We start from the raw sequence: 25,715 nt of genomic DNA on the forward strand, positions 1-25,715 counted from the left end.
GAAAGGATGCCTTAGTCAAAGTGTCAAAGACACTTTCTTTCCCCCAGGCAAATCTACTGTCTCTGGGTTTATTTTTTTTCCCCACTGGATCTTGTAATTATCTGTTTAGCAGTTACACTCTCCAGTTTTTTTACCTGTAAACCCAAGCTATTTTGCCAACCATGCCTTAGGTGCCAGGTTTGAGGGAGAAAAAAAGGGTGGAGTTGAAGAAGGTAAAGCTGCTTTATTTTAAGTAGCAGTTAGGGGAAGGGCAAAAATTAGCAGACAGTGTTATAGGCATGTTGAAAGGTGCAAGAGCTGATGGATGTTCCCTGTCAGTGCACAAAAGTCAGTTTGATTTCAGTCTTTCATATTCCTGAGTCTTGGTCCACTGCATGACTGCAGAAGAAGTTGATGCTCCAGAACCAGTCTGGCTCTTAAATCTGTCCCAAAAGTCAGTCCTGCTCAACTGGGGATGAAATCTGAAATTTCCTAGCATACAGCTATGTGGAGAAACACTGTTGGAAATGAGTGTGTTGATGGATACGAAGTCCAAGTGTTCATTTAGGAAATGCAAAAATTAAAGGTGCATAGACAGAATTAGATACATGTGCTAGTCTTCAAATTTAAGACACTTTACTCTCCATACCCTTTCCCCCTTGTCTCCCCCCTCCCCCCCCATCCTATCTCATCTTTCCCCACACCTGTGAGGGAAGCAAAACTAGTTTTGTTATTAGGCACTCTGGGTAGTGAGCAGAACACAGCCCACATAGAAAGGAGCCATGCTATATTTAGCTATGTGCATTAAATATGCCCATGCACTGAACACAGTTTTCTTAGGAGTTTTCTTTTTCTGATGTGCTCACTCAGTGATGAGTGTCCATGGAGGGAGAGGGACAGAAGAGTATGTGACTGTGTAATAGGACTCACTCCCATTTTTAGTGTTTCCAGACTAAACACAGCTTTTGACAATCCTTGCATTGCATAAAAAATTCAAGACTTACCTATGCTTAACCAAATGAGGTGTTTATTTCTGTATCCTACTGTCTCTTCTGTCACTGAGTTGTGTGTTGGCAGCGGAGTAATCTAATGGATGTACTCTAAGGCTGCCACAGCTTATACAACTACATCGCATTTTCCATTATGATTTTCTTCTTTGATAGAACCATTAATGTTTGATTAAGCATGTACTTAATCATAAAGTTTGGTTTTATATATAATGTGTATTACTATTTCTTCGGGAGCAAATAAAAATTTTCAACTTGTGTATGAATTTCCAAAGGGCTTAGCTTGCACGTCTCATGTCATCTTTCTTTCACTATAATTTTCTTCAGCTTAATCCTCTTCTCTCTTTGTGCCTCAGTTTTCACTGTTCATGAAGTGAAGTGTTTCACATCACTGGGTAATGGCAGTAATTGAAGTTACAAATGACATCTGTTTCCCTGGACAGCCATAACAATGCTGACAGTACGCATTAGAGCAGTGGGAAGTAGTGCAAATTGAGGGAAGCATCACTGATTACTTGCAAGCACTGACTATCTTTTAATTTATATTCCTTGGAAGAAAGGAATGGGTGCTGTTACTGTTTGTATAATTAAAAGAAAGAACCTCTTAAGGATTTGTAGGAGTATGAGATGATTGGATGATGACACACTTGGCCTTCTGTAGCGTGAGGCAGTGTTCTAGTCATTATTTCTTTAGTCTGGTCTTCATCAAGATAATTCTAGACCTTCAGTCTCCTATTCTCTCAGTGTTCAACACCAAAATGCCCTCATTCTGTAAAGTGTGACTGTTTCTGCCAGCAAAGCATGCTGAATGCAATCCTGATCATTTGTGTTTGAAATGGTGCTGGGTTGCTGTGGGTACCTCCTGCAGTCCTTTTCTGGTACTGGTTTGGACGCTGCACAGAACCTTTGCAGAGGTGGCACTTCCTGTCATCAGCCTCAACAGCATCCACCTCCTGCTTCCCCAGCACCAGCCAATTAAACCTGTCTGGAAATACTGGGTCCTAGTGAACCACCTGCTCTTGGGGAGATGTATGTTTACTATGGGAACAAGCTTGTCAGAGACGCTCTGATTAGTGGTGTGCTTTTTGTTTGTTTGGGTTTTTCTGTGACCCAAGTACTTGGGGCTCTGCAAAATGCTAAATTGGTGTGTTTTGCTGTGTCTGTTCCTTTATTCTGGAATGCAGTCTGGGTTTATGTTTGCTTCTAGAAGTCAGGGTTTTTTTCCTGCATGTTTTCCTTGTTTTCTAGCCAGCCAGCTCAAGTACGCTACAGAAATGACTTCTCCTTTGTGCTGTGGAAGGAGGTTCTTTTAAGCTCTTGAGGTGCTGAGGCCCTGAGCTGTTGTTTTACCTGATTACCCCTTCTGCTGGGCAGGTTAGCTCTGGACCAGGGGCAGCATAGTGCTTGGGCAAGGTGACAGGTTACTGCCACCCATCCTCTAGGAACTTGCCTGTGGTGACATAGAACCTGTCTGCTTGCTCCTCCAGAGACAGGAATGTAGATTAAAACTCCTAGAAATGGTGTCTCACCTCCTTTGCAGCCTGGAGGAAGGCACAATGTGTCACTGGGGTCATCACAGTACAGACTTGGCTGCTCTGCCCCTCTTAGGTAGAAGAGTTGAAGGCAGAGGCTGTAAGATTTCATGGGTGGGAAAACAATGCAAGTTGCAAACTGAGTTATGCAGTCAGTCATTTAGATCTTAATTTATGGTCTGGGGAGGCTTTTATGCTGTAGCCAAGTACCTCAAACAGAAAGCTGTCTGCTTATGGCCCTACTAACTAACCATGGTACTGGAGTTCTGGCCTTAACCTAAGGCACTGACTTTGTCTCTATGGCTTGGAATGAATGTCAGAAATACTCACTTAAATGAAGATAACACCGGTTTCTATCTTTTTCTGGGTTAAGTATTTCTGATGTGATCAATGTGGTGTGTGGTAGGGCTGTGGCTGATACTGCTGTTTGTTGTATGCCCCTGGTGAAGAACTGGCAGTGCAGGGGGGGAGTTGGGCTTTTCATTGGTTGAGTGGGTCAAGAGCAGGCACATTCTTGGTGAAGTTCAGGGGAAATTAGGTAAAACCTAGAGAAGAGATGATAGTGTAAAAGGCAGGTAAAGGAGAGACTGCCAGAAGAAATATTCTGTCAAGTAGCACAGCACAGGAGATGGCTTGGGATCATGCATTTCAGGTATTTGGGAATGTATTCAAGTCTAAAGTTGAAGCTTTGGTGTTGGTGGATGCTACACATGTTTGTTTTAAGTTCTAGCATAAAAATTATAGCTAGGGAGGATTTTTGGGCCGTTTGCAATGCTCAAATTGTAGATGCTTATTTAAATCCAGAGCTGGTCTGTAACTGTAGCTGGAGGGTGGAAACCCATCTATTTCCTTGCCTTTACTGGGTTTGAACCAAAAACTTAAAAAACATGTGGAAAAAATTTAAATAAGCAACCAGTGGTTCTTTGAAACATTATGTGTATGTTTAGTAAATACAGATGGTGATTATAGAGTCAGCAAGGATGAATATATATTTTGGCATGTACCTCTCCTTTAACTTACAGTGGTGTGCTCTCACTGTGCTGGGCTGCCTGTCATTGCATGGCCTTCAAGCTTGGTGTAAAGAAAAAGGGAAGAATGTTATGCAGCCAGCCTCTGGACTGCAGCTCAGAGCAGCTTCCTGTCAACAACATCCTACTTCTCTCCCACCCTAAAACATAAAAGTGCAAAATAAAGTTATCTCGTGGCTTTTCGGTTTGTGGACTGTGATTACTTTATGAAGGGTAAATGTGAACAGCTACATAAGAGCTGTGAGTTGGCACTGGGGTTTTCCATCAAAGGTGTCTTTACATAGTTGTTTTTATTAATTTATGGAGTGGGACTCAAGCTCGTAAGCTAATGGAGGAATTTCTCTGTGTGTATTAAAGGCAACATAAAAATGGAGGAAGATCATATACTTAAGAGCAGGTTTTCATATCTTCTCCTTACCAAAAGACTTGAGTGATTGAAACAATGATTTAGGGACTGCTATTGCCTAAAACAAAGACTGCTAGAGCAGTATTGTGTATAGTATCATTGTTTCTATGCACTGCAAGTAGAAACTCCTGTGAAGGTCAGGAGATTGTTTGAAATGCATTTTAAGATGACAAGTGTATATATAAGAAGGGATTTTTGTGGTGGGTTGCCCAGCTGTACGTAGTGTGGGGATGGGGATTTTTGTGTTCTTTTGGTTTTTTCCCCTTTGCAAAAGTCCTTGGCAGTGGGCTTTCCTGTCTCTGGACTCAATTGCCTCAGCAGTCTTAGAAAGACAAAACCTAGAAAACCTGTTGCATAATATTCTGGGTAAACTGAATGGTCGATGAGACTACTGGGCTCAACTTTCTCATTTCCCTTCTAGGAGATGGGTGGAAAGAGCTTTGATTTTGCTGGTGATTAAGGGAGTGGTGCAACAGAAGTGTTCAAGTTACTATCTCCTTAGAAGAAATTTAGCTGCTTCTAATTATTTCCTGCAGGCAGTGGCCAACTGCAGTGGAGCCAGCTGAATGAGTCGTGGCTCTTTGGATTTGTCAGAGAAACTCAACTGCTGCTAGGAGAGCAGATCTGACAACCTGGTCTGTGTCAGGCCACCCTAGAGAGCTGTGCCGTGTGTTCTGTGCCAGCTCCCATCCCAGGCTCCGGCTCTAGCTTCCTGCTGTAGCTTCCTGCTGTTGCTGTAGCTTAGCAGGGCAACTGCTCTGAGGAGTTAGGGCTTGCACAGACAGCTTTCATAAAGGAGACAGCAGCAGGCAGGCCTGGGTATTCCAGCACTCTGGCATGTGCTTGCTCCTCTGAGTTGTCTAGACTTGGCATCAGTTTGAAACCAGTAGGTTGTCGGTGGTTTGTGTGTGCTGGAATTGTGCTCCTGTCAGGCTTTTAAGCAGTTCTGCCACAAACTTGTTGACCTCTACAAAGTTAGTTATGCTGTTGTAGAGTCTTGGGCTTGCTGGGCGTGCAGGCACCTTGCCAGGATGGCATTGAGGAGAGAAGGGATGGCCTCATGGAATGTTTCAGGATATGCTCTGCCATGCCTCAATTCTTTAAACATTGCCTGAAGAGAGTAGGAAGGTCCATTTCTGCTCAAATGGATAAATACTGTGTCTGCTACATCTAAGTTTTGTAAATCAGCCCTGACTGAATAAGGCCTGCAAGCTGTGGTTGTTGTGTTTCCTGTGGCACATGGTCCCAGTGCAATTTGGGAAGACTCCTTCAAAACCGGCAGCTGTTTCAGGCACATCAGTCTTGTCCAGCGCCTGGAGGTAAACCACAGCACTAATTGCCTTGCAAACCTCTCCTGTAGTGGCTGTGACAGCAGATTTGGCAGCGCAGCTCCATGGGAGGGAAGAAAATACTTGTAAGAGCAATTGTTACATGGGGGAGTTCAGGCATCTGGTCATTCTGAATTTGACATGTGCCTGATGCTGGATCGGGGCAACTTAATCTTGCTTCCCGTTTTGAGGGAGGAACCATGTTCCATGTCTCTGTACCTAGTCTTGCACTCTCGCTTCATGTGTAGTGGTTGGGGGTTTTTTTCTATTTAAAAAAAACAAACTAAAAAGGGTGGAGGGAATCACAGAAATGCCCTGCAGATTACAGAACATGCTGTAGTTCTTGGCCCTTGGACAGATAATGAGGAAAATAAGAAGAATTCCTCTGAGATCATTATGGCTTTCTTTTTCTGAACTCTCTTAGTGAAAAATATTGCCCTTGTTGGATATAAACTTGCTGCTTTAGGTGTTTTGCTAATACTGATTCATGAGAGTGAAATAAATCAATGCCAAATTCTCCCTTTTATTTAAAAGCTGCTATCCTTTGCCATTTTGTAGATGTAAAGGTTCAGAGAGTAACTTTGAATTCTGCAGGATGGAGAAATGAAAGCTGAAGCTGGAGAGGGATAGGGAATAATTTCAGAGTGCAGGCTTTATCTTCCATGGTTCAGTCACCTAATGCTTTTTTATAAATATCACTTTCTGTTTCCTTTATGAAACATAGGACTTAAATTCCCTTCCTTGTGATCATCCCTTTAAAGTCAGATTCTGTAAATGATTTTATTTATACATCTGTATGTTCACAAAAGTTTCTCCTCCGTCTTTCAAGGTTTGTTAAAGGCCACAGAAGAATTGAGACCTTATTTACAGTTCGTGTAAATTCATTCCTCCAAGTGTGTTCTTAAGCTCCTGGATAGCACATCTTGAGTCATGGATACAGGCAAAAGAAAAGATGAGAACAGTTTTGAAGGCTGAATTTTTCCTCTTTAAATCTTAAAGGGAAGCAAGGTAAAGGGATGACTTGTAGTTGAAAGAGCTTGTTGTGTGGTGAGTGTTCTGCTGCCTATGGATATGCACTTTGGCTGGGAATCCTGAAGTTTGTGTGCTGCATTTAGGATCCCATGCCTGTTGGCTTACTGGAATTTTTTTGGTGGTAGAGGGTTTGTTTGGGGTTTTGTGGGGCTTGGTTTGTTTGTTTTTTTTTTTTTTTTTTTTTTGCTTGGTTGGGGGTTTTTTTTGTTTTGTTTTGATTGGTGTGGGTGGGATTGCAGCAGGGTGACTGTTTAGCCTGGGTGCCATCGATGCAGAGGTGTGTAGGTGTATCCTGAGAGGACACTGATGTCTGCTTAAAATGCAAAGGAGCTGTTCAGGGTCTCTGCTCTGGGGGTCAGCAGCTTTTCAGTGTGGTGCCAGATCTAAATGAACAGATCAACAGCACCCTGTACAGTCTCCTCCTGCAGCCAACTGCGTGATGGTTGTGGTACATGAGCGTAGGTTATATATAGCACACACAGCTGGTCGAGTGTGCTACAACTGGTGATGTGTTTCTCCCAGGAAGGCAGCTGCAGCTCAGCTGATGAGCTCTTCTGGGGAACCCCTGTCCATGCTGCTAAACCAGGACCTGGCATGGACGTGTCCAAATGGTGGGGTCAGCTGGGTGCTGTTCAGGACAGTGTCCTGCAGCCTGCACTCATGGGCAGCTCCAAAGCCAGACTGGACAAATACAGCCACATAAATTATCTGCCAAGAGCAGAGTTAACTGTGTTCTGCACTGACAGTGGTGTGTCTGGAGAAGGTTAGTGGGCTAGTGCTGTGATTTCAGTTCTTCCTTTTTTTTTCCCCCTTTTTTTTTTTTTTTTTTTTTTTTTGTTTTGTTTTGTTTTGTTTTCCCAACCGTGACATCTGTTAACTTGACTTTGGTAAATTTAGAGGAGCAGAGTGGTGTCTTGTTGGTATCTTTGAGTTGGTGTGATGGGACAGGTGCCTCAGCAAGGACTATGAATTCCAACATGGGCAAGGAGATGTACCCTGGCTTTGGTTCTATCTTCTTAATGCAAGAACAAAGTCCTCTTTTTGCTCCATCCTAGGAGCCAATACATAGTTTCAAAACATTCCTAATTCCTTACTGGCCCCCAGAACTGAACCATGTAGGCAGGTGGTACTCCTTCAGTTCTGCACAGTGAGGGTAATGCACTGAGTGCCTGCTGGGAGCACAGATAGGAAGGAATTTGATCAGGGTTCAGATATGTCATGCCAGTTTGCTTTAGTTTTAGGTGGAGATTAACTTTACTATGACTGTATGCAAGCTAAAACTTCATCCTTCGAATTATAAACTTGTCTTCTGATGGCATTGTTAACTCAGTATTCAATACCAGATCATCCAGTCTCTAGAGAAATGTACCACAACGTGCTTTGCTTCACAGTTTGGTTGATAAACAACAGCCTGGCAGTGTCTGGTGAAGCCTTGTGCTTAGGCCATGGGTGGCACAGGCATTTCATGGCTTATTCTGCTTTCAGGGTTTGTCGTTCTGGAGGGTGTAAATGCTTAAAGTCATTAAAACCAGGAGAGAAATCCTGGGAACAAGGATGATCCAACAAATTTTATTCAGCTAACAAACTAACTGCCACTTGTGCTTTGTGGAGCTGTTGCTAGAAATTGTTTTAAAACTGCGAAGGAATTCTAGAAACAGCTGAGGAAATCCTGGTACTTCCCAGAAATTGCTGGCTCTGGGAACAGGGGAGAAAGTCCTGTAAACTTGAGAATTCTAAAGAACTTCTAAACCCTACCAGAAGTTCAGAGAAGTTATGAGAGTCCTTAGAAACTGAAAGTTTCTAGGGATTCCTGAGAAATTCTAGGAGTTACCAGTAATGTCTGGAAAATGTTAGAAATGCTGTGGGAATCCAGTTAACTCAGTGACTCTGCTAGTAATCTCTACAATTTATAAGGAATAGGAAAGTCATTACCAGTTATCTTTGGATGAAGTGTCAAATGGCTGTACATGGATAAACATTCTCATCTTCCTTAAGCTCTCAAGTGTCCACTTTTAGCATCTCCCTCAGTGAGTGGTCTGTGTGTGTTTGTCTAAGACACAAACTTGTTTTCTTCTCTGCAGTCCTACTTTGTTACGGATTATGACCCAACCATTGAGGACTCCTACACCAAGCAATGCGTGATAGACGAGAGAGCCGCGCGCTTGGACAGTAAGTAGCCCACCCACAGTGCCCACCAAACTAGGATTTGGAATGTCCATCATTCCCAGGAGTTACCTGGGTGACATGGTGGAATGAAAAACACACCTCTGTGCTGCCTCTCCCAAGTGCAATATAAATGCTTGGCTTTAAAAACTTCATTTCTTGCATGTTGGTGATCTCTTTAAGGATAAACCAACAGCCCTCATCCCCATGTATCTCTGAGCATTTTCCATCTGTTTCAGCTGGTCAGGAATTAGCAGAAGTCCTCAAGTGTTTTGTTGTTCAGTTTGTTTGGTAGGTCTTGAATTGTTCAGAGTCAGTGCAAGAACTTGCTGGGAATATTAGAAAAGTATTCAGCAGTATCTGTGGAAAGTGGTTTTTGCTTAGCTGTGGTGCACAGGAGAGGCTCTCACAATATCTTATTAGGAATAATTTTTTTTCTCAGTCTATCAGAACATGAAATGTAGTAATCCATATTTTTGCTTGTGTTTAGTTCTGGATACAGCAGGACAAGAAGAATTTGGAGCCATGCGTGAACAGTACATGCGGACAGGGGAGGGTTTTCTGCTTGTTTTCTCAGTCACAGATAGAGGAAGGTAAGCCTGAGGTCAAGTTATTAAAACAAACAAGTTTTAATTATTCTTAAGTTACACCTTATCCTTCACTGAAATAATCTCAAACAGAAACATTAAGTATGCATTCACTTTTAGGTTCAAGGTGAGATGCTCTTTCAGCACTGATGAAGACTGATTTTGACCCAATCACTTTGTGAAAGTATCTGTTTGTTTCAATAGATGACTTGAAAGCATACACAAAAAAATGACAGCTCTATTCAAGAACTTTATTACAGTCCAGAATACCATTTTCCTGGAAGTGATTGGTATTCAGTCAGTTCTTAGGAATATCCCCTTGCCATGTGCAGCATCAAGTAGCTTTGGCTTTCTGAGTGGGTTTAGGGTATATGCCTGCACTCTTTTTCAGGCAGTGGTCCCTCTGCTTTGTCCCATGCATTGACTGAATGACTGCAGAGTGGAGATGAAGCATCATCTTAGGAGCTCATGGAGAGCTGTGCTTAGTGGTGTACATCCAGAGACTGATAACAGAAGGGATGCTTCTAGTTCACCTTTGCATGAGGTGTCTGACTACCTAGTTATTTTTAATGGGACTTTTTTACTGATGATCATCTTGCTTCTAAATTTCAGCTGGCAAATTAAGTGTAAATGCCTTCAGACTATATGTCTGGAATTAAATACGGTGTCTGGGAAGGATGCAAAGGGTATGTGATTGTCTCCAAATGTCTGTGCTGGAGGTCCTCTTGTAGGGATGTAGCTTTAACAGTGTTTACTTGAAAGCAGTGATTTATTTATTCATTCCCCAAAAATCTTTGCTTAGGCCAGAGTTAGCTTTTTTAGTATACTATCCTGGAAGAAGTTTTCTGCTCTGCTCACCTTTCCTTAAACACTGCTGGAATATTCCTTACTGCTTGAACAGCATCAGTACCTGATATAACTTAGTTGGTAACTGGAAACCTTTCTGATCATTTAGCCCTGCCATTTCTCTGTTCTTGAAGAAACAAAACTTTTCAGCTTTGATAGCTTCCCCAAAAATTCTTAGAAGTAGCTCTGGAGGTTGCCAGCTGAAATATTGGTCACCAGGATCTCTGTGCTGTAGTTTGAATATTCTAGATGGAGTAGAACTCCAGAGTCAGTAATTGCAGAATGGACTGTGGTTGGTTGACTCTCTGCCCCAGGTCCCTGTAGACTGAGACACAGTCAGTGTTTTGCTCACCCTGCAGCCCCACCTCAGCCCAGTGCAGAGGACACTGCTCACTTGGGGATTTTTTAGTTTGAGTGTTGAATGGTTCTCTAACTGGTCATGCTGTGACTCTGGAGTGCCTGCAGCTGTCTGTGCTTGTGTGTCATGGCAGGGCAAGTCCAAATAGGTGACTCATCATTTCTGAACTTTTGCAGAACCTGGCAGTCTATGAATTAGTGCACTGATGCTCTACTTGTGTTCTTTCATAGCTTTGAAGAAATCTACAAGTTTCAGCGACAGATTCTTAGAGTGAAAGATCGCGATGAGTTTCCAATGATCCTCGTCGGTAATAAAGCAGATCTGGACCACCAAAGACAGGTAATTCATTTGCTGTTAGTTACTGCTCACTTTCTTCCAGAAAATTCAGTTTTCCCCTCAAAACTAAACTTCCTCCCAGAATGGGAACAAACAAATGAAGTCATATCATACAAACTAATTCCAGTGCAAGAAGCTACACTCAGTTTTTGTACTTGAAGAACCTTAGGAGCATGATGGCATTCCACGCACAGCACATTTTCTGTCTGACTCAGTGGGGTTATGTTGAGACCAAATCTATTCACAGAGCTGAGAGCTTTCTGTCATGACTTGATTACTCAGGCATGAACGTGTCTAATTCCTCAGTTCTGGTACTCGCCACTGCACTGTGCCAGCAGAGTGCATTCCAACACTAACTCCACCAATCCTTACTCTTCAGTGCTCTTGCTTTTACCTTTCAGTGCTGTTAGATCTAAATTAGGAGCTGTTCACTGTTCTCTCTTTGGCCACTCTGCATAACTGACTCAAAGCTTTAAAAGTTGGAAGTACAGCAACACAGTTTCTGTTATATTTATGTACCTTAAAGTTGTGAAACCAATAGTTTTCAGCCTCCCCTCTAGTCACAAGATAACTTAGAAGATTTAGCTTAGAATGATTTAAAGGACTTTTAAATGTGTTTTCCCTAGTTGCTATTGATTTTTATTGAATCAAACTAATTTGAGCTGAAATGAAAAAAATCTTACTATAGCAGCAGGAAAGGAACAGATGTCAAACTTGTATTTTCTTCAGCAACTAATTTGAGAAGCTTAATATTTTCTCTTGAGACAATAAGATAACACCTAAAGTTTGCTAGCAAACACATGATTTTCTGAGAATAAAGTAAATATAACTGTAAAGAGAATAAAGTAAATATAATTGTAATTGTTTTAAGAGTGTCACAAGGAAAACATAGCTTAAAGAGCTCAGTGGGTTGTATGTGCATTGTTGAATTACAATTACAGTACCAAAAAGTTCCTGTGGAGCGTGGTCCCTTGACTGTCACAGCCGCTTTATCCCAGAAGCTGTGTAGAGAGATCATGACAAAATTAAAAGCTATGCTGAAAGATGCTGCCTTGAAAGAAGTTTTCACAGAAGTAGCTCACAAACCCCTCGAAAGTAACTTTGAGCACTCACACATTCACAGAACAGCCTGTCCCTGAGACAGAAGCACATTTTTTTCATTCTTGTTACCATCATGCCCCCATAAGAATTCCCAGATTTAACCTTACAGGTCCTGGAACCATATGTACTTTATCTCCTGCACTAATGCTGGCATGGAAATTATGGAGATGAAACCGAACTGTTCTGCTAGTTGTAATTGCTGAAGGACAAACACCCTGATGCTTTGGGAAGGGAAATAACATCATTGCTGTCAGCCCCAGCTCTCAGGATACCTGCAAGTGTAGTTGGTAATCCTGTACGTCCATTTCTAGGAACAGCTGTGAACTTTGTTCTCTCTCCCCCACCCTCCTCATGTTATTGCACCACCTCTGCTTCTCCCTTAAAGGCTGAGAGGTGCCTGTCACCTGTTCTGCTTGTCCCTCTGTCCTGTTCCAAGCTGCTTTTTCAGGTGGTGGTGGGCTGGAACACATTCAAGCTCAAAGCAGCTTTTTTTAAGTTGCCTAACTTTGCAGTTTTGCTGCCTGTATCAATATATGTCTCCAAAATCTCCTGTTGTTTTTTATGGCTATATTAATTGCCTTAATTGATTAGATGCTGAGGGGTATAACTTTTTGGTGCTCTCACTCACCATTTACGTGCCAATTGGTGGACTTGTCACTCCCATTATAAGCTGAGGCTTAGGCAGATGTAGCTGAGAAAACACTTCTGGGTTTGCTTAAACAGCTACTTACGTGTTCTTAACTCTTCCCTGTCCCTTCCCTGTCACATGGTGTGTTTCACTTGGCCTTAAGTCAGTATGAAGGAATTGTTTAGGGATGCTGAGCTGACATAATTGGTCCCCACAAGGGAGAGGGTCCACTCCCTCTTGACTTCACATTCCCACTCTTTCCTTTGCTGGCCCCAGATGTCACTTGAAGCACTTTTGGAGTTGAATCATCTCTCTGGATGGGGAGGAGCAGAAATGGCTTCCTGGGACCTGTGCGAGCTAAATCAGCTTGCTGAAAGATTTGAGTGCCAATGCTGGGAGCATGGGAAGGGGTGGGACTGTGGCTTGGAGCAGAGCAGGGAGGAGCAGGGGTGGGGGGAAGCAAGTGAGACCTCGCCTTTTGGCAGCAGCAAGCAGTGAGATGTTATCAGCTGGGTGTTAAACAGAGGGGTTGTTTCTTCTCCATCGTGTGAGCACTCAGTACAGCCATCCCGTCACTGAGGGGAGCAGCTTGGTGATCTGACTGAAAACTTGTCAACGAGTCCTGCCACCAACTAAACCAACTAGTCTGAAAGTGAGGAAAAACTTCAGCGAGGTTGTCCTCTCTGGCTGCAGGTTTCTTGTACAGGCAGCTGCCGTGGGAGGGCCGGGCTCAAAGGCGAGAGTGCTCCCTCACCTTGGCTGGGAGTGCTGGGTGAGTGGGAGGTGTGGGGTATCCCCAGGCTGGGACTTGTGGGCAGAAACATGACAAGGGCAAGTCCTCTGCATTTTTACACTTTGTCTGCTGATGTGTAGGCCTCACTTGGGCACCACCAACAACCTGCTGAGCCAGTGTCACACTTATCTTTTTCTTATCTGGTTCTTTCTGAACTTCTTTAATTCCAACTGTACATTTTTCAGCTTCAGAATTCACATAACATTTTTAGAAATTCAGGAAGCTGGGTGTCAGATTTTAGAGCAAAACTGCTTGTACTGGGCATCTGCCTGCTTTTTCCAAAAGGCAGGAGGCAGACTAGTGAAACGTGCAACCCCTGAAAGACTAAAGTTAAACAAAGTAATTTAGTGTGTTTGGATCGGCAAATGATACTCAACAAATCTTCCCAGAGCCCAAAAGAGTTAAACATGTGGAAAAGTTCTGGGTGTCTCAAGGGTCTGGCCACACCTTTAGCCAAGTAAATGTGTGTTGAGGTTGAACAGAGTACAGAGTACTATCGTTGTGACACCATAAATCTGGAGGCTAATGATGTAAAACTAATCATCCTCATGTGGTGGCAACTGTTTCTCAGGAAATACATGAACTGGGTTGTACAGCAGAAGTGCACAAACAGTTGAATGATCTTGATGAATTGTTGGGGCTCACCAAAGGTGTGGTGTAAATTAGTGGGGCTCTTATATACCAGAGACACCAACTCACAAGTAGTTTTGGGAGAGGCATGAAAGAGTCAGTTTGAAATAGCAATTTGTCATGGTAATAACCGTACAGATAAATAGAGTTAAGCAGCTTTCTTGTGATTTTTGTCTCTCAATATCCCCAGGTTATGTTGACAAAGAAAAATGAGTCTTTAGAGGACAAGCAGGCATTAATCCTTAGAATGTATGATAAGAAATGAAGCTGCCAGTGTTTCCAAATTCCCCAATCAGTCACAAATTGCTGACTCTGAAACCAGAAATGAAGCACCATCTCTCACTGCTCTTTCTTTAAACTAAATGCTGTGTAGCAGTCTTTCTCTCAAATGGGTCAATTCCTTAGAACTCGCCACTGGATGTTTCTACTGTAGGATAATTCACCAGATGTTTTAATAATAACCACTAGTGACGGAGGAGTAGACTTGTCAGTGCAGGTTATGTATGACTTTCTGTAGATAACTGCTAGCTTAAACTGGGTCAAGTCTGATCATTCCCCAGATGGCAGGGTTTCAAGGAAAATCCAAGTTGCAACAGGAAAGTGCTTGGGTTTCATTAAATGCTAGTTCTTGCTTTTGCATCATGACTGAGCTAACACAATGACCTAGTGCTGAGATCATCTCTGCTGGCAGGTACCTTTAAAGCAAGCTTTTAAAGAGCAGTCCATGGGACTTAACTCTTAACCATCACTTTCTTGTATGAGTGTGACAATAACTTCTTGCAGTGGTAGATGTTGAGGCTGTGTCCAGGGACACGTCTGTGCCCGCAGACAAGAGTGTCCCTTCTGGTCTTCCCGTGGCTTGTGTGATTTTGGGCTTCATAGAGAGTGATCAGTTGGGCATCTGATGCAGTGTCTGAACACAGTGAGCCAGCTTGAACATGTGTCAGTGCTTATAACCACAGTTTGCACGTGCCGAAGCAACCTTGGATAGGAGAGTGTGGACAAACTGGAATTAGTGGATAGTGAACTATCCCTGCAGGAAAACCGGGATGATGGATGCACTCCTCAGGAGCGATGGAACTCTTGGCAGGAATGGGCAATGTTTGTGTGCTGGGAGCACTGTAGGGTGACCACAGGGTGGCAGAAATGGATTCCTCTCAAACTTGAGGAAGCATTTCATTGTTACCTGTATGATGTGTCCCTTAGTCTTGTGTCAGTGTCCTGGCAAAATACAGGTACAGTGTCAGGTTAGGCAGCCTTGTAGAGTTGCTTTAGGTGGAGGAAAGCATGGAAACTTCAGAAATTAATGTATTTCTGACAGATATCAGGCACAACAGTGGAGAGAGGGACATATGTTCACAGGAGTAGTCAAATGAAAACTGTTTCAGAAGAAGAATGTTAACTTAGGGAGGTGGGCAATAGGCTTTTCCATGTTTGACTCGCTCACATCTTCTGTAATGAGTTTTCATTTGAGAAACTTTTACTAATTGTCTGAACAGCGTGAATGAGTGATATCCAGAAACAAACAGTAAAATGTCCTGTAACAAAAACGATGAGCATTATGAGTGGTTCTCATTTGTATTCAGCCTTAAGCTCGCTAAAACTGCAGAACCAACACACAGAGATGTACACACAGTTACTACCATCAGATCTGTGGTTCTCTTCTGTCAAAATAACATCTAGACTTCTTTGAAGAAGAAGGATTTAGTTTTTATTTTGGTGCTGATGTTAAATAAGCTGTCCTATCACACTTCCTGAAAAACCTGTCATGTTACAGGGTTGTCATACTTGAGAAGGGACAACAAAAAGATGAAAATTCATGTTTTTATTTTCAAGTATTTCTATGTTTGTACTTAAATTTCCCTCAGCTTTGAAGATGGAACTGGTATGTTCTGGCCTCTAATTTACATCTTGGGCACTGCAAATGTTTCCATAGTGTTTCCAAACCAAATATTTTTTTTAACTGACTTTGTGGTCACTAAAATTGACCACAAGTAAGTTGACAATATACTCATAAGACTGACAAAAAAGGTTATTTTGGAATTAAGCAGTTACAGATATTCTAGTAAATACAACAGGAACTTTAATGTATTTATAATGTTTTAAATGCAGGATATTGTGGAAGTGTAATTTAACTTTATTACAGGGTTAGTTTGACTTATACCTATAATGTGCTTTAGATAGAGTAGTGAAGAAATTATTTAACATATGTTTAAAGGCAGAGTTCAGTTTCTCCTCAGGATTATGCATTCCTTGCCAATTATTTATTTTTATTGAACTTTAACCTCTAGGTTTCTGGGGCTGCAATAAACTGTGCAGGGGTGAAGAAAAGTAAAAGGAGTTTGTTTTGTAAGAACTGTTATATCTATACTTTAACTTATCTGTCTGAGGTAGAGATATACAGAAAATTCTGGAAGGTCTGGTGCAAACTTTAGGAGATTCTACAGTGTCACTGATGTGCCAGAAAACAGCTACAAGTATTTGTCCAAGTGCAGCCTTCCCAAGCTTTGGAATCAGAATATTTCAGTATCTGAGGTCAGAGTGGAGGGTTGAAGTGGAATTGTTCTTGCTAGGGGAGCAGGAGTCTTCATTATTATTCAGTTTTCAAACAGCAGAGGAGGGTTGAAGGATTCCAGTTCTCCTTATGTGCCCTGCAGTTAAAAAGACAGACTCCATCCAGTAGTTGATCTTGGGGTTGCTTCTAAGGGTTTCTTTTTTTGCTTCAGCTGGTGATGATAACACTGAAATGAATGCAGAGTTGCTGTGAGTGTTTGAGCTCAGCAGATGCATCCTGAGTTACTCCAGCTAATGGCACAGGGTGCTGGGAGCATTTTGAAGAGCTTCACGAGGGTTTAGTGGGAGCAGCTGGGATTTCAGCAGGAAGTGTATGAATATAGTACCAGTGGGATGCTAAGGACAGAGGAATCAAACATGTGGAGATGCCATGCATGAAGGCTCTCAAAGCACTGTGTAGCTGTTAAGAAACTATTCTGCAAGCTGAAAAGTACTTTGTTCGTGCACTGTGGGGAATGCTGCCACTACTTGTCTATTCCCATCTATTTCTGTTTCTGTGTAGCTTCTTAATCTAATGAATATTTTGAGTTCCTTTTCAAAACTAATTTTAAAAATAAATCCTCCTTATTTTTGTTCTTATATCAGTCCTCTACGTGCTGGTTTAATGTTTTTCTGTGAAAGCAGTGTAATCTTTGACATTTCTTCCTCTAGGCATTGTCTTGGCAAGATCTGTTGTACTTCCTTTTATCACTGAAAGCTGCCCTTTCCTCCCTGGCCCTGTGGGTGACCTTCCCGTTGGAGCCTCTCATGCCTTGCACCACTCAGGGTGGCCTCTGTTCTCTGACCTCGCTGCTTTCCACCTCATCCAAAAATATGCACTGATCTCCTTTGCTTTTGCTCTGTGACCAACTTATTCCTCCTTCCTGGAATGGTCCACTGGCTTCCTGTGTTCTGCTTCATCACTTTAAATTTTATACCAACTTTTTATGATGCTCATTGTTTCCTCTTCATCTGCTTTTCCACTGTTTTCCCAAGGAGTCATTATGGAGCCAGGATTTCTTTAATATTTATGGATTACCTGAAGGCTTTGTGGATTTTTAGAACTCTGGCAATCTAAGCTATGTTTAAAACTGGCTGTGTTAATATTTTGCTATATCATTAATAGATCTTTTTTTTAATGACTTTTATAAAGACTTAGAAGCTGAACAGCAGTTGTTGTTTTAAAAGTAGTCTGATTTTTTTGTTCCTCTAGATTTAGCTGGGACAATTAGAGGGTGAATTAGCAATAGTATTCAGAATTCTGTTAGCAATTCAGCAGATGGTAACTGAAGCACTTGCTTTGAGGAGGAGCAAAGGAACCATGTCTGCATTTGAAGGAAAACTTCATCTTTATGCAGAACTGAGGAAAAGGCATCTGGAGTGAGGGGAATTTCTTGGAGAGTCAGTCTTTGCCTATTGCAGAAACTTACTTTAAAAAAAGTCTGTTTCCCAGTTATATCATGTGGACAGGGTGCAAACTGTGCTGTGCCCAAATAACCATTACTGTTTGAGAGAACTGGATCCTTAACATGTACATGCAGTGTCTGCTGATACAAACCTGCTTGCAGAACCCTTGAGCCTAATCACTGATGTCTGTTACAGGTGACACAAGAGGAAGGCCAGCAGCTGGCACGGCAACTTAAAGTAACGTACATGGAAGCCTCAGCAAAAATCAGATTGAATGTAGACCAAGCTTTTCATGAACTTGTCAGAGTTATAAGGTATGGTAATTGAGACCAGATAATTAATGTCCATATGTTAATGGATAGCTGCAGGAAAGGTGTTGAAATGCAGTGGGAAATTGCTGGGGAGATTCTGCCTGCTGTTACCTCTAAGCTTTGACCAATGATCTCCATTATAAAACACTCAGGTTCATTAGGAAAAATGCTTACATGAGTTTAATATGTATTTGAAAGAGAATTTTGTTGCCTTAATCTTTCAGATTTTATTGATCACCCAGTCAGTAAATGTGATAAAGTAAATCTGAGACTGGCCTTCTGTAAAAAATTTTGTTTCTTATAAAAAGAAAACCAAAAAGTGAACTCAAAAGTTATCGCTTACTTTATCAGTAATTTGAATGTAAAAAGGAAGTGCATTCCCTATGAAAATGTAAAAAGAAAGTGTAGAATACAGTAGTTATGTTTGTTTAGCTGAAAATTATTCTATGAATTTAATTTGAAATACCTATTTCCAGGAAATTTCAGGAACAAGAGTGCCCTCCTTCACCAGAGCCAACACGGAAAGAAAAAGACAAGAAAGGCTGCCATTGTGTTATTTTCTGAGAATCCCAAGAACCAAGCTATCAACTGCCAGATTATTTTTTTCTTTCCATCATTTTACATCACTTCTGGTATTGGTCTAGCCTTATATGTGCATGTCCTAAAAGTGGTCACCAGAATAGCCTTAGTCCAAGAAGCTGGCAGAATAGTTCTTGAAGAAGACTCGGTCATCCTGGGGCAGACTTCAAACCAAAACACTAAGGCTGCTTCTCTAATACCACAGTTCCTTCCTTCTCTCCCTTCAGAGCTTGCGCCTTGTGGAGTTTTATTCGCAAAGGAGATGAAACAAAACCGTGTAGGACAAGGTGTTGAAGTCATGCATAAGTTGTCTCTTGTGAATTAATTTATTTTTACTTCTGACATTTCATTAGCTATTACAGAGACCTATATTGGAGTATAGAGAATACTTTTTAAAAAAGGGGTGGATTGGCTTTTTTTTGTTGTTTTTGCCCTCAGTTAAATTAGACTTGAGTATTCAGCTAGCCTTAAGAAACCTACACTGAATTTCATTGTCAGCAAAAATTTTCATCTCTCATTTATGCTGCAGTTTTATTTCGGTGGCCAAAACATTCTACTGTATTTATTTTATGAATCCAGAACAGCTGCAGGATGATTACTACTACTATTAGGATATGGCCAAATACCTGAGCTCATTCTGGATTGAGGCATGTCAGCTCATTAAGAAATTTCACATTATGTTTGAAAACAAATTGTGTCTTCCTTTGTATTTCCGGGTAAGGGATTAAGGAAAACTAAAATTGTAGCTGTTTTTGTTTCATGTGATATAAAAACGAATTTGATCTTTCCATTGTCAGAGATGATTAAATGTTTTTGCTATATACTTTTATACATTATTTTCTTATCAAACTAGTTAACAAGTATTTTTATATGTTTGTAAGCAAATATGCTTTCACAGCATAACTTGTGTATATGTAAAGATGAGTATTTAATTCTCACAGTTCACTTTTAACTGACAAAATGTGGGATTTGCCAAACTGTGGTAAATTTCTCCTTACTCTCCCCGTTATACCCAAGAATGGCCAATATTGTGCCTGCCCAGCACACCTATAGAGTAAAATCTAGTGTTGTGTTTTAATGAATTTCAGTATCCCTTACTAAAGACTGACCATTATGTGAATTATTAAACTGTAAGACTTTTAACTGATTGTTTAGTTAAACTGTGGATGGTTGTTTGAGTTCTGTGGATTGTGTTTAAACAATTCAAGAGTATGGTCCCTGATATTGAAATACTGAGTGGTATTGCACAGTTGTCACCTTAATTGAATGTGTCCAACAGTTCTTTGAAACTTGATTATTAAGCAAACCCTTGTATAACTTCAGGTGCTAGAATTAAAGATGATCTAACCATTTTTGGGGGGTAAGCACACTGCCTCTTTCTGAATCTCTTCCAAAACCTGCATTTTTTGGGGGTGGGGGGTGGGGGAGAAGGGACTGATGGAACCTGGCTAGGGAATAGCAACGCATGTCTGCACAGCATTTTCTTCAAGCTTGGAAGTAAAGAAAAGCCATTTCAACTTAAGTCATGACAGATGACAAAAGCTGATGTTTGCTTTGGCTTGAAGTGTGTAGTCAGTGGTCCAAACAATAATCCTTGTGTTTTCAGGCTCAGCTATGCTCACTGTCAGGTCCTCTGCCATGAATCTGTATGTGTCTCCTGAGAAAACGGGGCTGAAACAAGTTCCAGGTACCTTTACAGCAGCAAGGCATTAAACCTTGAGGTCAAGATACTGCCAGGCATTGCAGAGGAATTTAAGTTTTTTTAATGTAATTTAGATTCGCTTGCGTAATGCAGTTTTGAGAGTGGGTAGCTTCCCCTCCCAGATGGATTTATTGGTTGATGAAAGGCTACTTAGGAGGAATGTGTGGAAGATTCAAACAAGAAGTTACAGTGGAAACACATTTGGGAGATGCATTGCATTTTTCAAGTCAAATGTAAGAAATTACAGCCTGTAGCAAACACCACGTGTTTTCTTAGCTATGTAAAGCTCTCTGGAGTTAAATCACTGAATATGTGGCATTAGAACGAGTTAAGACAACAGATTACAGCATGTGTGCTGAGACTGAACTTGTGAAGTGAACATATCTTTAGGTTTTATAATTTTTTTCCTATTTTTTTAACCTTTTGCTCATGGTAGAATGGCTTTAAATAGTAGAGTGTTACAAATACAAGTTTTTTTAACATGCAGCTCCTTGTAACTAATAGAGAAGGTGGTAGAGCTCCACATGGAGAGATGGATAACTTTGAGGAGGTTGATGCTAAGGATCCTACACCTGCTGAGCCATGTTGAAAATGTGGTGAACCTTACAAACAAGATAAACAACCCTGGGACCAGCAGCAGCTGCTGTGCAAGTCTGGGCTAAGTTTATTAACTAGGATGTGTGCATGTGCTTTTAAAGGCTTCTGCTGCAGAGAATGTGCAGAGAAATCTGTGTGATGTTGTCATCTCTTTTCCAGACTGGTTCCTTATGTGCCACTTTAAGGAGATGTTAAATGTAGGCCTTTGGATCCTGCTCTTCAGACATGAAGTAAATATTTGGAGAAGTAATAGGGATTTTTGGCCAGTAAGGGTGATCTTGGTGGTTGTGTGTTCAAAGCAGCTGAAGGTATTTCAATGATTTGCTTTTCTAATTGTTGTACCTGAAGGTAATGGTGAAAAATTATGCTTCTGGCCCTGGTGTGATGCTTGAAAAAAATATAATAAGGACCTTGTCAGTCTTTTAAAAAGTACAGTCCCGATCTATATGCCTTGGATTAGTTCTTAATTTACAACATTGCCACCTTGCTGTAGGATAGAGTTTAGCTGACAACCCAAGAGAGTTTCTTACAACTTTTCCTGTCAGAAGAAATGCTTTAAGATTTGTCACTTATGTTTGTAGTCACTTCAGTTCAAGGCCACATTCATAAATCTATTTAACTTGCAGTTCAGAAATCTGGAGTGTTTAAAATGTACCCAGAAATCACCTCTTGCTCTTCCTAGAGCACAGGGGTAGGGTCTGGACCTGTGTTTCAAAGCACAAAATAACACCTCTTTCTGGCACCTCACACTGCTGAACCTGCTACTCCACTGGATGAGGAGGGGGATTGACATGGTTGTAGGCAAAAGCCTTTTGATGCATAGGGGCATGAGATGAGCTGTTGTGAAAGGATTAATAAAGCAAAATGTATTTGGAAGGTGTTAACTCCCACTAATGCCAAAGAAAACTGACTTTAATGTGTGGCCTCGTGGTTAGTCATCGTTGATAAAGTCCAAGTCTGGATTCAAACAAAAATATTGGCTAACGTTCTTCCGCCATCATTTATGTGAGCAGATTTCACCCGTGGCATTGTGTAGTCATTGACTGGCCTTGCCACGTAGTCTTATTACAAGACTTTGATGAACTTACTCCAGACAGGAGACTCTTGAAGTCAGTGACTACAAGCCCAGCACTGCCAAAAATTATCTGCGCTTATTCTTTAGAAGTTCGTTGCTGGGAAAGGGTCAGGCTGAACAGAACTCATTTTCACTTGATTTAGGCAATCCAGTAGATTTTGATTACCCTCATGTACCAAAACCATGGTAAAAGAAACATTCAAATGGAATTTAGGAAAACAATCAAGCTGGAAATGTGGGGGCATGGGAGTGTTTTCTTTGATACTGCACTGGCCCACAGCAGGGCAACAGTCTTGCCAAAACATGAAGGCTTAAAATTGTAAAGATGGTCTCTTGCTCAGAGCATCCTGGATGGTAAATGCACTGCTCATCACTTTGTAAATGTGGCTTTTTCTGCCTTCTTACCTGGGTGTGTTGTAAAGCCAAGTTAAAATTGCAGGCTTGAAGCGAATTCTGCGTTTGGCGTAGGGTTAAGTAGAGGTGTGTTCAAGATCTTGATCCCAGTGTTGTGTATACACACCTGTTGGAGGGCCCGAAAACTTCGGAAAATTCTCGATACTTAAATATTCTTGTGGAGCTCTGACCATGGAAACACCTGCCTAAAACAAGTCAGGTGCAGAAATGAGGATGGGTGGTGGTTGGAGTACCCTTTACTGGGGAGAAGCCACAGATGTGGAAAAGACAAGGGATTAAACTGCAGGAAAAACTTAATACTCAGAAGCAACATTGTGAAAATGTGATGGGCTTTCTATTCTAGACCTTTCTGTTTCTCACTTGCTGTTCTAGCCTTTTAAGGTGTAGTTATTAAGGGTTTGAGAGACTCTTGTGGATTAAATATAAAGGACAAATTTCATTAATGGATGTAATATTAGTTGTGAACCAGTAGTATATAGAATTAAATGCATTGTCTTGCTGCTGGAAAGCAAATACTGGTCTGTTCAGCTACTTTTTCAGCTGGATTGTGCTGTATGAAGATACACAGTATTTGGCAATCACTAATTTGTAGTGACATCAGCACTTCTTAAATTGCTACATTTTCAAGTAATGCTTCTGACATGAAAGTATTGCAGAGGGAGAAGTTAGCAGGCAAAGTGCAAGCAGCAAAAATGCAAGTAGAGACAGTGATTAAACCTCATAATTCCCTGTCTCTTAGTCCAAGGTGTGGATTAGGGCATACTAAAACCAGTTTTCACATCAGTTAAACTGAACTGAAGAGCAATAGAGCACAATTATGCCCCAGCATCTCTGAATGCCCCAGGATCTGCTACAGACCACCACGAGATGGCACCAGGGGCAGCCCTACGTGCAGCTGGGAGGTGCTGCTTGCACCAGCATCCCTGTACAGAGTTAAAGCGCCTGCTTTTGCAAGCAGGGTGGGAATGAACAGCGAGAACCATAACAAAGCTGATCTGTAGTTAAATGGGGCCCTGTGTCAGGGCTATTTCAGAGGAATTATTTTCTGTGAATTCTGTAAAATCTGGATGGTCAAGAGCTGGGGAAAAAACAGTGATTTATAAATCGTGGTTCTGAAGAAATTGATGTGAAAAGCAGGAAGGATGCTTGCAGTCGAAAGCATTAGATGCATGTTAATTAAAACATTATACAAATTCTTAATTTCTTCAGAGTTTGCCAACTTTTATAGTTGCCAGCTGTGTCAGGAATACCAGAGACAAAGCAAAAATGAGTGATATTTATGTATTGTTAGTAACATGTATGACTTGCAGTCAGAAAGTTCTGTATAAACACTTCATGTTCAGCTAAATACATCCATGATGATTGCTGGTACCAAGTTTTGTTGGGTTGGTAGCCTATCTGGGAAGGCATCTGTCACTGCCAGGTTCTAAGGTTTGGGCTCTTCCATTGCTGCCAGGAGCTGCTTTATGATGACTTCTTCCCAGCAGTATTACTTGTAATGAATGTCCTTGAAGGGCTCTGGAGTGGAAATAGTGAATACACACCTGTTTCCCACTTGTAGCACCAGAGCAATCCCATAGAACTCCTATCTGATGTCTTTGTGTTGCTAGGACTGAATGTGACATACTCCTCCAGACTATTCCTCAGGCGGTTCCAGACCACTCCCCTCTGTTTGTTTGTCTTCAAGAGTTTGGTGCTGGACAAGGAAAATGGGCGAACTGTTGCTCGGTGATTTAGTGGCAGTAGACACAGTACCCAGAGCCTCCATTGCCTCTTGACCCACCTGATTTCCAAGGTCCATGTGAGAAGGTAAAATGAGAAGAGGCAGGAGCAGTGGATAAGGATCAAGGCAGGGATTACTTTGGAGGGCTCAACCCATACAAATTCACAGGACCTGATGGAGCCCATCCAAGGCCGAGAGAGAACCTGCTGCTGCCCTCACAAGGCTGCTGGGACATCTATTATGACCATCTTTAATGGAGAGCAGGGAAATTCCTGGTGGCTGGAGGAAAGCAAATGTTGCACCTTTCTTCAAGCAAGGCCTGGGAAGCAATGTAGGGAACTGCAGGGAGTCATCCTTGCTTTTGTGCCTGGAAAGTCATGCAGTGAGTCCACCAGGAACATGTTTCTGGGCACATAAAAGAGAAGTGGTTGGGAATGGTCTGTATAAATGTATTAATTTATTGGAGTCAGTCACACCTGACCACCAGGATTGCCCTCTGTGATAAAGTGACTGAATTTGTGGATGAGGAGAGAGCAGTGTATGTTTTTTACCTCAGCTCAGCAAGGCTTTCAACACTTTTCCCCACTCTATTTTGGTATCAAGGTTCAGGGTGTTGTGGGCTGGGTAAAGCACTGACTGATGAATTGGGCTCAGAGGGAGTGGTTGTCCTCAGTGGGTAGCAGGCTCACCTCCAGGTGGAGTCTGGTGACGACAAATGCTGCAGGGATCTCACCTGGCACCTGGCATCTTGAACATTTTGCCAGTGACCTGAAGGAGAGAGTGCACTCTTCACATGTTTGCAAGTGACACCATGCTGGGGAGAAGCAGCAAGTAAACTTGGACATGGAGCTGCTGCAGGAACAGGTCAATGGGAGCCCATGGAATTTTACAAGGACAAAGGCAAAGGCCTTTTTAAAATCAGAAACTTTAGTTAAAGCAGCATAGCATTCCAGTAGAGCTTTGTGACTGAGCTGGGGGTGAGGTTTGCACTCGTGCATGCCAGGAATGGTGAGGTTGCGCTGGACCACAAGTGGCTGCCCAGGGCATGCCAGGCTTGCATTGCATTGCTGGCTCCAGTTCTTCAGAGATCCAGAAAGAAGAAACAGGAGCAGTGGCTTGTGCAGTTGATGTATTTTAGGGAGTTAATCAGATATGTCTGTTATATTTTTGAATGTGTTAAATGCTGCTTCCCTTTTTGGAGAAGTTGCTTGTTTCTGGGGAAGAAGTAGCTTGTTGAGTGGCATGTCAGGGAGACAAATGGTGAAGTCTTGCAGCTCAGGCTCAGATGTTTTAAGTGAACCATGGAGCAGGTAATGTACCTTGTGTGCAGAAGGACAAGGTGCTTTGGTCTATAGTTATGGACTGCTGCCTGTGAATGAGGAGTCAATGCATTACAAGGCTTTTGCAGTTTAGTTTCCAACTGGTCACCTGCCGATAGATTCTGCTACTTTAATATCCATATATGGATCCTCTGAAATAATGCCCTGCACAAGAGCAGACCTCTACTGTGGTTTTATGGTCTAATGAAGGATTTTGTAATTCCAAACTCTTCTCAGCCTGAGCGGGATCAAGTGACTTTTTTCCCATATCTGGCAGTTAT

General features: G+C 41.8%; 1 protein-coding gene across 1 annotated transcript in view; it reads left to right on the forward strand.

Annotated features, from left to right (window-relative positions):
- Positions 1–19,956, forward strand: part of RRAS2 (RAS related 2) — a 42,882-nt gene extending 22,926 nt beyond the window's left edge. Inside the window, exons 2-6 of the mRNA XM_048307788.1 lie at positions 8,394–8,481; positions 8,966–9,068; positions 10,497–10,605; positions 17,910–18,028; positions 18,502–19,956. Coding sequence (XP_048163745.1) covers positions 8,394–8,481; positions 8,966–9,068; positions 10,497–10,605; positions 17,910–18,028; positions 18,502–18,589 — 507 coding nt within the window. The 3' untranslated portion in view covers positions 18,590–19,956. The remainder of the gene's footprint in view (positions 1–8,393; positions 8,482–8,965; positions 9,069–10,496; positions 10,606–17,909; positions 18,029–18,501) is intronic.
- The last annotated feature ends 5,759 nt before the right edge of the window (positions 19,957–25,715 follow it).

This window comes from Corvus hawaiiensis, chromosome 6, assembly GCF_020740725.1.
Source record: "Corvus hawaiiensis isolate bCorHaw1 chromosome 6, bCorHaw1.pri.cur, whole genome shotgun sequence".
NCBI lineage: Eukaryota > Metazoa > Chordata > Aves > Passeriformes > Corvidae > Corvus > Corvus hawaiiensis.